Source organism: Carassius gibelio, chromosome B5 (assembly GCF_023724105.1).
Source record: "Carassius gibelio isolate Cgi1373 ecotype wild population from Czech Republic chromosome B5, carGib1.2-hapl.c, whole genome shotgun sequence".
Classification (NCBI taxonomy): domain Eukaryota; kingdom Metazoa; phylum Chordata; class Actinopteri; order Cypriniformes; family Cyprinidae; genus Carassius; species Carassius gibelio.
In genome coordinates, this window is record NC_068400.1 from 37,190,791 (window position 1) to 37,204,592 (window position 13,802).

Below are 13,802 nucleotides of genomic sequence, written 5' to 3' on the forward strand. Positions count from 1 at the left end.
AAGAAAATGTCTGTGATTATATGATATAATCTTATTGTCAAACTTTTATCAAGCTTTTGTTAATGAATCCATTTTAGCCCATTTCTACTGAATCCAACAATTTTAAGTGATTTTTGTTTAAATGTATATATCACATATATATAATTGATTACAATAATTGTGAATTGTGTATTATTATAATAATATATGTCTATTTTGACATATTTCAAAGTTATTGGTACAGTTTCTTAACTTTGTATTGCCAGTAGCTGGTATCTTGAATCGAACTCCTTTTACAAGAGCAGTTTGGCTAAAGTTGAACTACTTCAATTATGATTAGCTTGTAGCTTGGCAAATTACAGTTTCAAAGGAGCTTCCTCAACAAAATCTTTTAATGTGTCAGCTTATGATGTATAATTAGCTCAAATGACTTGTGCTTACTCATGCTTTTGCTGTTTGCGGTAGGAATGTGAGCTCAGACGGTGCCGAAGCACGCAGACGGTTGAGAGAGTGTGAGGGGCTGGTAGATGCCTTGCTGCATGCGCTGCAGTCGGCTGTGGGAAAGAAGGACATGGACAACAAAGTGAGTGTCTTCAGCCGAGAGAGCAGCTGGAGCCTGTTTCTAGCGTTGTTTTCTGGGTTTAATTTGCATTTGGTTTGTCGCATGCAAACAAATCCACATGCAAACCCAGGCAAGTTTGCACTGGCAGGTTCACAGAGAGTCACTGCCTGTCAATAGTAGTGTGGTTAGATTATTTTTTTTTTTGCAATAATGACTGTCTGGCTGTCAAATATTACCCAGCTACTTCAAATATAAATATCTGAATTGACAAAAAAATATTGATTTGCTTGTAAGTAGTTTTATTATGAATTATTATGACACATAAACCAGTGCAGCTATGCAAGTAATCACTTGTCTGGCACAACGTCCAGCTATACAGTTTAGTGGTCGTTATACAAAGATATTTGTCCATACAATGCCATTATTATCATTGTTATTGTTGAAATAATATTCTTTAGCAGACAAATGGTATTTTTTTTTCAAAATGCCTGTATAAAAATGTTTCATTCTGTCTATTTTTCTCTCTCTTGCTGTCGCTTAGTCTGTGGAGAATTGTGTTTGCATCATGAGGAACCTGTCTTACCATGTGCACAAGGAAGTTCCAGGGGCTGAGAAGTTCCTGGATCCCTCAGCTCTTCAAGGCCCCGGCTCTGCTGGCACTCAGAGGAAGAAGAACGATGATGCAGGCTGCTTCGGAGGAAAGAAGGCCAAAGGTCATTATTGAATTCTTCTTCATCTCATCTGTGTGCTTTACACTTCTAAAACCTACACTTCTATCACTGAGCCTTGGTCATCAACAGCCGGATGCTTCCATCACTGGCAGGTTCACAGAGAGCAGTATGATCCTAGCATTTACACAGCATCATAAATAGCAGTGCAGGCAGATGCTGTAATAGGAAGCTAAATGATGATTTATGTGGCCTGCGGCTCATGATTCATAACTGGAGTGTGTGTCTGGAGTATCAATGTTGAATCAATATTAATTTTTAAATGGATGTGGGTGTAGGTTCACTGTCTGTGTTGTTGTATGTATGAGTTGAATCCATTCTTCAAAACACTTTGCTTTTAAATTGCTGAGTGTTGTTCAGTCTTTACATAATGCCAAGATAGCCAATAAATTGTTTTAATTTTCTTGTACTAGTAGTCCAGATCTGTTGCTCTCTCTTACATGAACTGATGTGAGACCTCTTGAACACTTCAGTTAGTGAACAGACCTATACAGGAACTCAATAAACAGTGCGCAGGAGAAAAAGCAAGAAGATGGGTAAACAGAAGTATGACAGCATTGATGGCATGCTGTGCCTCGTGGACCTTTTTTAACGAGGTTTGTTTATCTGTCAGCAGCCCTGGAGATGTACTTTGAAGCTGCAAGTGACCCATATTTAAACCAGAAAATGCCCCTAATAAGCATTAAGAGATGTTTTCCCAGCGAGCTATTTGGACATTTCCCCAGCAAAATCTTACCTGATTTAAAAGGCGTAATTTAGTTTTGCCCATGAAGCTGATACTTTCCCTATAAACGCATAAAAGTTCAGGTTGCCGTTATGGTTTACCACAAACTAAAGTCGAAAATGTGTCATTTCTGCACTGCTATTAGTTTAGACATGATTGGAAAATGAAAACAATAAGAAATGTTTCTATGCCAATGCTCAGTATAGCAGTCCTGCAGTAAGAATACAGTTATACACTATGAACTGTACTGACAGCATTGTGAAATGCAGTGATGCATGAAATCTGTGAATATACTTAGGTTATTTTAACCATTTAATGAATTTGTTGAAAAAGCTGCTCCTTTCTGTAATCTTTAAACTCTCCCCTCTCATTTTTAAGTGGTTCGCAAATAAGTTCTGTCTCCTTTAATACACACACTCTCTGAATCTCCTTTCTTCTTCCCTGCTTGCTTTTTTTTCCTCATTGGTCTTGCTGCTGTTCCTGCATTGGTTAACTGTAGAGGAATGGTTTAATCAAGGTGAGTGTCTCTTCCTGATTTTCCTGTGTCTGTCAGTTTCTCTCAGCATACACTCACTAAAGCATCCCTCTATCTTCATCAGAATAAACGTTTCATCGCTGCCCCTCTTTCACTCTTTTGCCTTCTATTCTTAAACGACTGGCCAGTGTTCCTCTCCTCAAGGAAATGTCAAACCTGTGCCAATTTAGCTGGTTCAAAGCCTCTTTCAGCTGGCATAGCAGTCTGTGTGTGTGCTGTTATCTGTTAAAGAAGCCTGGCTTTCGCTTTCTGTCATTTTGCCCATTGCTGTAAAGGGATAGTTCTCTGAAAAATGGCACCATTTACTCACTCTCATGTTGGTCCAAACCTGTATGATTTTTTTTTCTTTTAGAAAACACAAAAAGATGTCGTCAGGCAGAATGTTCACATTGTCCTTTTTCACAGCGAAAGTGATTGTTGACCCAGAGCTAAAGATGGCAAAACATAACATAGTATAATCCATACAAGTGTTCAAAGTCTTCTGGAAACATGCAACAGCTTTGTCTGCCAGAAAAAAAAGAAATCCTATTCTTATTTGGATTTTTGTCTCGTTTATTTGTCATAATCTTTAAATACAACACTGCATAATATATTAAGACTTGTTGTCATTAATCAACTGGCAAATTTTGAAAATATATTTTTGCCTAAAGGTCTAAAGGTTTCTAAGATGCTTTTTGTTGTTTTTGGAGCGTGTCAAATATGTTTGGAACAATATGAAGGTGAGTAAATAATGGCAGAATGTTCATTTGTAGATGAACTATCCCTGTGACATGTTTTCTGTGTCTCATAGTGGTCTTCAGTACTTAACTCTGTTATAGACAGTTGTCCTCCATGACAAAGGATCTGCATTTTTAATGAGGGTTCCCGCTTTTGGGAGCTGGTGTCATAGTTTGTCTCTGCATATCTGTGTAGTAGCTAGATTTATGTGTGGCCCGTCTGTGACTGTGTGTGTGTGTCTGAGACTTGGGCCTACTTGACAATTTCATACCAGTAAATTCCATCTCTCATAGAATGGCACTTACAACTGCTCTCTCTGTCTCGTTCCCTCACGTTCTCTCTCTCACTCTGTCTTCCCCTTCTTCACTTAGGGAGGAAAAACGGAGAGCATGACAAAAACTATGACACATTGGACCTACCCAAGCGCACAGAACCCACTAAAGGTATGTCTTCTTTTGACACCACAGAATTATTACACCTTTGAGCTGTCGCTCTTTTGAAAAAGGCACAGGAAAAGACCCAACTCTTTGGTATCTCTCAAAAAGAGTATCTTTCCCTAAGCGCCGCAGCAATATGGCTGCCAACTGCTCCGGGTGTGTGTGCTAGCAACATTAGCACCTTTATTACTGATGTGGCTTAAATTAAATAAAATATATATATTTTTTGCTATTTTTGTTTTACTTTTGCCCTTTATAAATAATTTTGTCATTTATACGATTCCATTATTGTTAGGGTGCTGCCTTAGTAGTCAGTAGGCAGCAAGCTCACTAGGTTTTGGAGCAGAGCTTCTGTTTGCACAGAGTGCACTGAATGTACATCAGAATACGGAGATCCTCTGGGAATCCTGGGTATCAGGTAACAGTGCTCTTCTGCCTAGGCCTTTTATCATTATGACAAACACAGCTAGAATCCTCAGTAGCAGAGTGCTAAATACAGTGTGTTTTAATGTGACTGATATCCCTGACTAAGTTTATACCAATAGAATGAGCCAGATTGAGACCTGTGTTGGGTTGAAACATCTGCGTTTGAGAGATGCTCAGACCTTTAGCTTGTAATTGTCTGCAAATTAATCATAAGGGACAATTTAGACGAGACATGTTGCAATGCAGTGGAACAGAACAGGGGTCTTGAGACTAGACATGCTGGAAAACATCAGTTCATGTGGCAATGGTCGAAGATGTCCGTCTCTATTTACACCCACTGAACTGTCATCGGGGAGCCACTCAATACCTCTTTCCTTCTGACTGACTGATCTAAGATCATTTTAGCTCCACTTAGTGAGACTGTTTTATTGTGGCTCATTTTTTATGTATTACTATAGATGAGTCACAAAGAGAGATGAAAAATGATTTTTTTTTTCTGCCTGTGAGTCTGCGAGGCTTGTGAGGACATCCAGAGAAAGACTGTTTACTGATCCGCCACACACGAGACAACTATCATTTGTGTTTTTTGGGGTTTAAATGAAAAAAATGAAGGTGAATAAATGTGAAGTCAAATGTAGTCATAAAGCTGGAGGAATGTTTTGCAATGTTTTGCTTGGCAGAGAAAAAAAAACAGTGGCTCATGCAACCCTCAAGAAATATGCAGAGTTTGCTGCATTTAGATTAAGGGAAGAATCTACTAATTGAAGAAAAAAAAAAAAAATAAATAAAAAAAAAAATAAATAAATATATATATATATATATATATATATATATATATATATATATATATATATATATATATATATATATATATATATATATATTTAACTCATTCATATATTTAGTCACATATAAGATTTGAGATTTGAAATCGAAAATAAAACAAACATTTTTAAACTAGAGTACTTATACTACAGTTCAAAAGTACTTTTTTAAAGAAAGAAATTTGTTTTTTCTTTTTGTAAGAATTCTTTAAATTGAATTAAATCAAAAGTGTCAGTAAAGCCATTCTGAGCATTCTGAAAAATATGGATCACTGTTTTCACAAAAAAGTATAAAAAGAAAACCATTATTGTAATAGAATTTCACAATGTTGTTGAAAAAATATTGCACAATATTACAGTATTACTGTTAAGACATGCAGCATTGGTAAGCATAAGAGACGTCTTTCAAAAATATTAAAACATCTTACTAACCTTAAACCTTTGAACAGTAGTATACGTTTACATTCAATATTTAGGTTTAAAACTCTTTAGAACATCTTGACTCTAGGTGTTGCAATCCTGCAGAAATCTGCAGAGGTCTCTGTGGAAACAAGAGTGTGTGTAAGAATGTTGATGCATCCGTGTGAAAATCTGCTGAGTATTGCAGAACATGGAGTGTCTCTCTGCTGGTGTGTATTTTCACTTTGCTCACACAGCTTTGAGACCAGTTGACCTTCCAGATACAAACAACAGACACATATTACTTAAAAGTTTCAAAAGGCCTTGTTCTCACAGAATGTTGCAGAGTAAGTAATGGATGCCAGTCAGGAGCTTCCTAGGAACAGTTTTATAAAGTTGTCAATAGCATTTAATGTCTCTTTTTAATTAACCTCTTTCTCATTAACATACAGTATGGGGATGATATTGGAACTGAATAATACTTTTTTGTAAACTGATTTGTCCTATTTAATAGCTCCAAGTCAAGCAAGCAAATTGTTGGAGGCAACAAATTAAAAAAAAGACTCCTGATCTACTTAACATGTTCATTTTTTTTTTAGGCTTTAATGATCACAGATTAATAATTTTTTGTTAAAGGGGGGGTGAAATGCTATTTCATGCATACTTAGTTTTTTACACTGTTAAAGAGTTGGATTCCCATGATAAACATGGACAAAGTTTCAAAAATTAAGTTGTACGTTTGAAGGAGTATTTTTGTTCCAAAAAAACCTCTTCCGGTTTGTCACAAGTTTCGGAAAGTTTTTTTCGAGTATGGCTCTGTGTGACATTAGATGGAGCGGAATTTCCTTATATGGGTCCTAAGGCACTAAGAGCGCGCGCTCCCGTATAGCAGAGCACTGAGAGGCTGAGCACAGCCTGATCAGAGCGAGGGCGTCTCGAAAAGTCACAAAAGAAGTGTGTTTTTGGTTGCCAGGGCAAGACAACCCTGCACAGATTACCAAAAGAGAAACAGCATTAAGGGACCAGTGGATGGAGTTTATTTTTACAGAGCATCAACGGAGTTGTGCAAGTGTTTTTGTTTCTTCCCTGCATTTCGAAGATGCTTGTTTTACAAACAAGGCCCAGTTTGACGGCGGATTTGCACATCGTTTATTTCTTAAGGATAATGCAGTCCCAATGAAAAAGGGTGAGTAAAACTGCTTCAAATATCTCTGTGTTGTTAACTTAGCTATCAGCGCGTAAGCACATCAAGTAAACAACATGCGATGTTGTCATCAAACTGCACTTTCCACATGTACAGCTTAAAAAAAAAAAAAGACGACATAAAGTGGAACTTAGTCATTTTCCAAAACAGCTAAGCAAATATATACCACATAGTACATACCACATAGTACATGTTTCAGTACATACCACATAGAGACGCCTTTGCTGATGCTGCTCTTGTTAAATTTCAGCCTCTGGATCTGTGTCACAGCTTCCACATGCTCTCAACGCAAAAGCCTACTGGTGCTCGTGATTCTTTAGCTCCGCCCACACGTCACGCCTCTAGGCGTTCGTGTTTTTCCGGTAAAAATCGGTACAGACTATCTTTCTCTTATAAATATAATAAAAATAAAGACTTTTTGGAGTTATGAAGGATGCAGTACTACTCTATAGGTACTCAAGATTAACAGGATATTGAGTGAAAACGAGCATTTCACCCCCCCCTTTAAAATGTTAAAAGACACATTTTTTAAACCGAAAGATCAATGACATTTGTAATGCCAATTGACTTTGTATTTCTAACCCATTATATTCTATTAAAAAAAAGGTTATGATGGAGACATAAGGGTATTTATTTATAGGCCTCTGAAAGCACTGGGCTTTGTTTTGGACAGAAGACGTAAACCTGCGCTTATTGGAACAGGAAAAATAACCTCTCCTGACTCTGTCTGTCTGACTCTTTGTAGTGTTATGACTACAAAAGGATTCACATTTGTCCAAGAGATCAGATGAATAGGAAGTCTTGTCTGATTTCAGATGGGATTGGCATCTGGGGATTAATATGCACTAAAAGAACAGGGTAAGTGAGGTTAGTGTGAATTGGGACTGCTCCTGTCCTGATTCCTCTCTGAGTGATATATATCCATACATCATAAACATGTGCTTGAGAGGCCGCTGTGACAGCTTAGAGTATTGAGGGATTTTTTGTCACTTTTGTAGCTGGGCCTGAGACACACAGCCATTGTTTATTCACAGAGCACCTTTGTTGCATTTTATGCCTTAAAGAGCCCGTAAGATGAAAATTCTAAGATTCCTATCACTGTTTATAAGTCCTGTACATTAGGTTTAAATCCATCTAAGGTATATATATATAAAATATCATTTTAAAATTACCTCAATTCTCAGAGATCCCCAAACGGTTCGAGCGAAGCTGTTCAAAAGAGTCAGTTTCCTTAAACCCCACCTTTCGGTAGCATACTGTGTTCTGATTGGTCAACTAACATAGTCAGGTTTGATTGGTTGTTCCGCACACACCTCCATGGTAAACTATGCGTCAGCATCTGTTTGGGGTGAATTATGTCTTATTCCTCTCACCGCGAAACAAACAGTAAAATAAAAAACTTGATCAGTCTCGCTGCTTTTTCTTGTGTGTTGGGTGTATTCAAGCCGCGCGCTTCAGTTTGAATCTAAATAGCGCGTTCAGCGTCACATTACATATAATGAAGGGAGACGTGAAAATCGGACATCACGTTGTTTTCATATGGATTACTTTATCACAGAATATTTTCGGCAGCACTTTTTTTAGTTTTAAAGTAGACATGTCAAGCTTTCTATAGATATCTCTCTCATGTCTCTTCGTTGAGAATTCACGGAGTTACACTTCATTTTAATGACGTGTTTGTAAATGAAGATCAGCGCAGACAGGCTGCAGACAGCACACATACTGAGAAGACGCTCGGGAGAAAACAAACGCATAACTTCATAATCATACTTCGCGTTGTGATTCGGAGATGCTCGTTGTTCTAAATAAAGTTGGTAATGAACCCTCTTTTCTGGGCAAACGCTTTGAAAATCCCGCCTTGTACTCACCGAGATTAGAAAAGCAGTCATCAGTGATATGTTGTGAACACAACAAAAGGAATTTGTTGTACTGCTCTGGTATTGTGGTAAAAATGAATTTTAGCCATTGGTTCTTCTGATTTTCATTCTTTGGCAGTGAAAATAAAACAAACTTGCCTTTACAATTAAAAACACACTGTCTCCTCGACATGATGCTATCACACCAAAGCAGTCATAAATCTGTTTATCTTCTTTGTCTGAGACTAATCACAACAACACATCTCCATCTAAACTACTATTTTTATTTATTTGAACCCCTGCAAAAACTGTATCCCTTAGAACTCATCTTTAATCATCAAAATGACATATTTAAATATTTTTTACTTTATGAAAATAATTTTCTCGTGCCTTAAAATGGCTTGAATGCAACTCTTCACCCTTGCCTCATTTACTATATGCGGATCTTTGAATATGCAAATTAGCTCCGCCTCCACTCAGTTACACCAGCCAGGGACTCCTGATCCACTAATTGAACTGTAATAAACGGTATGTAATGTCAAATGGAAATATTTGTTTAATTAACCCATATATGTTTGAACCAGAAATAAGCTGGTATGCTAGACGTAAGCAAGGAGACTGATGGCTAACTTTGTGAGGTAACGTATCTGTTTGCGCTGGTTCCTACATGGATAATGACTGATAAAACTACATGTTTACTAGTGGACAACTTGTGGATACTGTAACATTCGTTAAAGTTATTTACTTGATGATGTTGTGACCTAAAATGCCTTGAAGACTTGAATGCAGCCTGGTTTGTGATTCCACAACTTGTATTGATGAATGGACTGGCACATGGGTTGTCTAAAACCATATTAAAAACACCACATAGATAAAAAAAAAAAAAAAAGATTTTCACTAAAGTGGGACTTTAAGAAAATGTTAGCCTATTTATACTCTTATGTATGTATTTGTATATATGTATATGTATGTATTGTCACGGGAGGAGCACAAGACAGACACAGTGGGCGTGGCGTCAGGCCTCGGAGAGGCTTTTATTAACAGAAATCATAAAACAAAGGGAATAAAAGTGGCCAAAGGGGGAAAGTGTCCAAAATAACAGGGAATCTGGTGTCCTCGTTGTGCTGCGGGGTTTGTGTGGGTCGGGCAGTGTTCACCGAGGAAGGGTCCAGGCAAGGGGCGGAGTCCGGCGGCCGCACGCGATCCCCTCCTAGGTCCGGGGCGCGAGGGGCGGCGGCTTCTCCTAGCGGCCGCGTCTCTCTCATTGGCCGCGGCGCTGGTAGGGGATGGACGGCCCGGCATCCTGGCCCGTCGGCCGTGTAAACGGGTGCGGTTCTCCTCCGGATCGCGGGTCCGGCAGCTCACGTCTTGGTGGCGCGGGAGTCCCTCAACGCTCCCTTCCTGGACCCACGAGGACACCAGCGTGCATGCACGGGGAAGAGACCGGTCTCCCGAGGAGAGGCGCGTTGGGCTTTTAAACAGCGGCGGGGATGAGGCTCCATTCACATCAGGTGTGCCCCATCACACGCCGCCAGCCCTGACTCGTCCAGCGCCCCTCCTCTCACACACCCACTCCAGTCGGGAGCCTGGTGAAGGGCGGCGATTTAGGACGGGGTGCCGGTGACAATCAGGGAGGAGGCAGCTGACTCGTCACATTCCCCCTCCCAAGCGACATCCCCGTCCCCAGAGCGCCACCCACACGGGAGTGCTACCATCCTCAACCAGACTCCAAACGGTCGGAGTGGGCGGGGATTCCTCTCCGGGCGGTCCTCCCTCTCGCAGCGCACCAGAACAGGGACAGAGAAACCGGGTTTTAGTGACAGCCTCAACCAACCAAAGGGTAAAATGACAATGGAAAAGTCACTTACCCCTTGTGTGGCTGGGAGGCTGTCCCCAGTTTTCCTCCGTCCCAGTCTGGGTTCTCACGAACGTTTGCAAGCGAGAGGGAGTGACGTCACCAGACGTTTCCCAACTGCGCTGTCTAGGCTCCGCCTGCCCGCATTCTCCACCAGTGTCACGGGAGGAGCACAAGACAGACACAGTGGGCGTGGCGTCAGGCCTCGGAGAGGCTTTTATTAACAGAAATCATAAAACAAAGGGAATAAAAGTGGCCAAAGGGGGAAAGTGTCCAAAATAACAGGGGATCTGGTGTCCTCGTTGTGCTGCGGGGTTTGTGTGGGTCGGGCAGTGTTCATCAAGGAAGGGTCCAGGCAAGGGGCGGAGTCCGGCGGCCGCACGCGCTCCCCTCCTTGGTCCGGGGCGCGAGGGGCGGCGGCTTCTCCTAGCGGCCGCGTCTCTCTCGTTGGCCGCAGCGCTGGTAGGGGATGGACGGCCCGGCATCCTGGCCCGTCGGCCGTGTATACGGGTGCGGTTCCCATCCGGATCGCGGGTCCGGCAGCTCACGTCTTGGTGGCGCGGGAGTCCCTCAACGCACCCTTCCTGGACCCACGAGGACACCAGTGTGCATGCACGGGGAAGAGACCGGTCTCTTCCCCGTGCATGCACGCTGGTGTCCTCGTGGGTCCAGGAAGGGAGCGTTGAGGGACTCCCGCGCCACCAAGACGTGAGCTGCCGGACCCGCGATCCGGAGGAGAACCGCACCCGTTTACACGGCCGACGGGCCAGGATGCCGGGCCGTCCATCCCCTACCAGCGCCGCGGCCAATGAGAGAGACGCGGCCGCTAGGAGAAGCCGCCGCCCCTCGCGCCCCGGACCTAGGAGGGGATCGCGTGCGGCCGCCGGACTCCGCCCCTTGCCTGGACCCTTCCTCGGTGAACACTGCCCGACCCACACAAACCCCGCAGCACAACGAGGACACCAGATTCCCTGTTATTTTGGACACTTTCCCCCTTTGGCCACTTTTATTCCCTTTGTTTTATGATTTCTGTTAATAAAAGCCTCTCCGAGGCCTGACGCCACGCCCACTGTGTCTGTCTTGTGCTCCTCCCGTGACACTGGTGGAGAATGCGGGCAGTGTTCATCAAGGAAGGGTCCAGGCAAGGGGCGGAGTCCGGCGGCCGCACGCGCTCCCCTCCTTGGTCCGGGGCGCGAGGGGCGGCGGCTTCTCCTAGCGGCCGCGTCTCTCTCGTTGGCCGCGGCGCTGGTAGGGGATGGACGGCCCGGCATCCTGGCCCGTCGGCCGTGTATACGGGTGCGGTTCCCATCCGGATCGCGGGTCCGGCAGCTCACGTCTTGGTGGCGCGGGAGTCCCTCAACGCTCCCTTCCTGGACCCACGAGGACACCAGCGTGCATGCACGGGGAAGAGACCGGTCTCCCGAGGAGAGGCGCGTTGGGCTTTTAAACAGCGGCGGGGATGAGGCTCCATTCACATCAGGTGTGCCCCATCACACGCCGCCAGCCCTGACTCGTCCAGCGCCCCTCCTCTCACACACCCACTCCAGTCGGGAGCCTGGTGAAGGGCGGCGATTTAGGACGGGGTGCCGGTGACAATCAGGGAGGAGGCAGCTGACTCGTCACAGTATGTATGTATGTATGTATGTATATATATATATATATATATATATATATATATATATATATATATATATGTGTGTGTGTGTTTTTGTTTGTTTTTTTTTCTTCCCTTCTTCATCTTCCTCTAGCATTCCAGGTCTGTATCTGGTGTGGTGGAGTTGAAATATGTGTGGGTGGATGTAGGGTGGGGCTTGGGGTTTGTGTCTCCCGGCCATCTCCCTGAGCTATATATTTAAAGGAGGGGGAAAAAAGACATATACACTGGGCCCCTAGCCTGGGCTACAATACACTACACGTCTCATTTTTTTTTTTGCATCACAAACTAGCTGAGACACATACAGATCTACACACATGAGTAAATAAATAATAGATATATAAGGTAATCTTAACATGTAGGTAGTGGCCAGGGGTGGCTGGTATTTTGGGGGATGAGGGGGTGCTTTGGGCCCTGTTGCCCTGCACTCTCGTTGTGGCGTGACTTGGGCTGAGGATTAAGTTACAGTATGTTGTAGCCACAGAGGGGTCAGAGGCAACCCCAATAATTATTAAAATATTACTATTATTATTTATATAATTATTATTACTTGCTATCTTCATTGTCTTCCACCCTTTCCCAGTCTTGATGAAATTATTATTTTAATTGTCGTTATTATTACTAATAACATTTGTTGTCTCCAATGGTCTCCTTTTTAAAGTTATACTATTTGTATCTATTTGATTTGTATGCTGCCACCCCATCCCTAGATACAATGTCACATGCGCACACACACACACACACACATGCCCGCACACACACATGCATACATGCTCACAGACTCATATATGCAAAAACAGGAGCTAATCAGAATGGACTTGTATTGTTTGTAATGACTTGTTAATGGCTTCTGATTCTGGCCGTCTATCTATACTGATTCTTCTTGATCTTAGTGCCGCTTTTGACACTATAGATCACTCTATTTTAATCACACTCTATTTTTATCACCCGATTAGAGACTATCTTTGAAATTTCTTATTCTGCATTAAAGTGGTTTGAATTCTACCTCTCCGATCGCAAGCAGTTAGTTATAATGGGTTATTGCAGGTTTGAAGTTGGTGTGGTGCACTCCGGTGTTCCCCATGGATCGGTTTTGGGCCCTTTACTTTTGAGTATTACATTTTTTTCCATTTGGCCAACTTTTAAGAACACTTGGTCTTAACTTTCACTTTTATGCCGATGACACTCAGATCTACATAGATTCGAAACCTGATGTCAATTTGCCTGTGTCTCTTCTTTCTCAATGTTTTACTGAGATTAAAAAAAATAATCTTTAATCAAATTACGTCCCATGTTGACTTTTTCTGTGGCAGAAAAGTTAATCAACAATTTTTGTTTTTCACACATTGATTATTGTAATGCATTGCTGGCTGGAGTTTCTAAAGTTACCTTAAGTAAATTACAGTTGGTGCAAAATTCAGCTGCTAGAATTCTGACTAGGACCAGTGCAAGGGAGCACATCACAACTTTTCTTGGAAAAATTGAAGTGGCTTCCTGTTTTTTATTGATTTTAAAATTCTCATGCTCATTTATAAGGCCTTGAATAATTTGGCCCCTCAATATTTGTTTGAGCTTTTAACCCCCTACACTCCTACACGTATGCTCTACGCTCTTCTGAAGCTGGTCTTTTAACTGTTCAAACAACTCGGCTAAAAACTATGGGTGATTTTTACTGCCTGCACTGTTATGTGCATCTTTTAATTTCATTTTTTTATGTTAATCGCTTTGAGATGCTACTTTTGAAGGCGCTATATAAAATAAAGTTTATTATTATTATTATTATTATCATAATGTTGGCTGTCAGTATCTATGTCTGTTTGTGCAAGTGATTCTGTAATTGATGCATGTAAACACTCACATTCTTTACTTGCATAAAAAAAAGAAAAAAAAAGAATTTGACGT

At 41.9% G+C, this 13,802-nt stretch overlaps 1 protein-coding gene across 22 annotated transcripts in view; it reads left to right on the top strand.

The window, feature by feature from the left end:
- arvcfb (ARVCF delta catenin family member b) overlaps positions 1 to 13,802 on the top strand; it is a 183,376-nt gene that overhangs the window by 145,949 nt on the left and 23,625 nt on the right. For 16 of the 22 annotated variants that reach the window (XM_052555784.1, XM_052555783.1, XM_052555789.1 and 13 more), the window contains 4 exons: positions 445 to 562; positions 1,083 to 1,254; positions 2,493 to 2,510; positions 3,617 to 3,688. In XM_052555784.1, coding sequence (XP_052411744.1) covers positions 445 to 562; positions 1,083 to 1,254; positions 2,493 to 2,510; positions 3,617 to 3,688 — 380 coding nt within the window. The remainder of the gene's footprint in view (positions 1 to 444; positions 563 to 1,082; positions 1,255 to 2,492; positions 2,511 to 3,616; positions 3,689 to 13,802) is intronic. The other 6 variants (XM_052555785.1, XM_052555787.1, XM_052555797.1 and 3 more) reach the window with 1 other exon arrangement.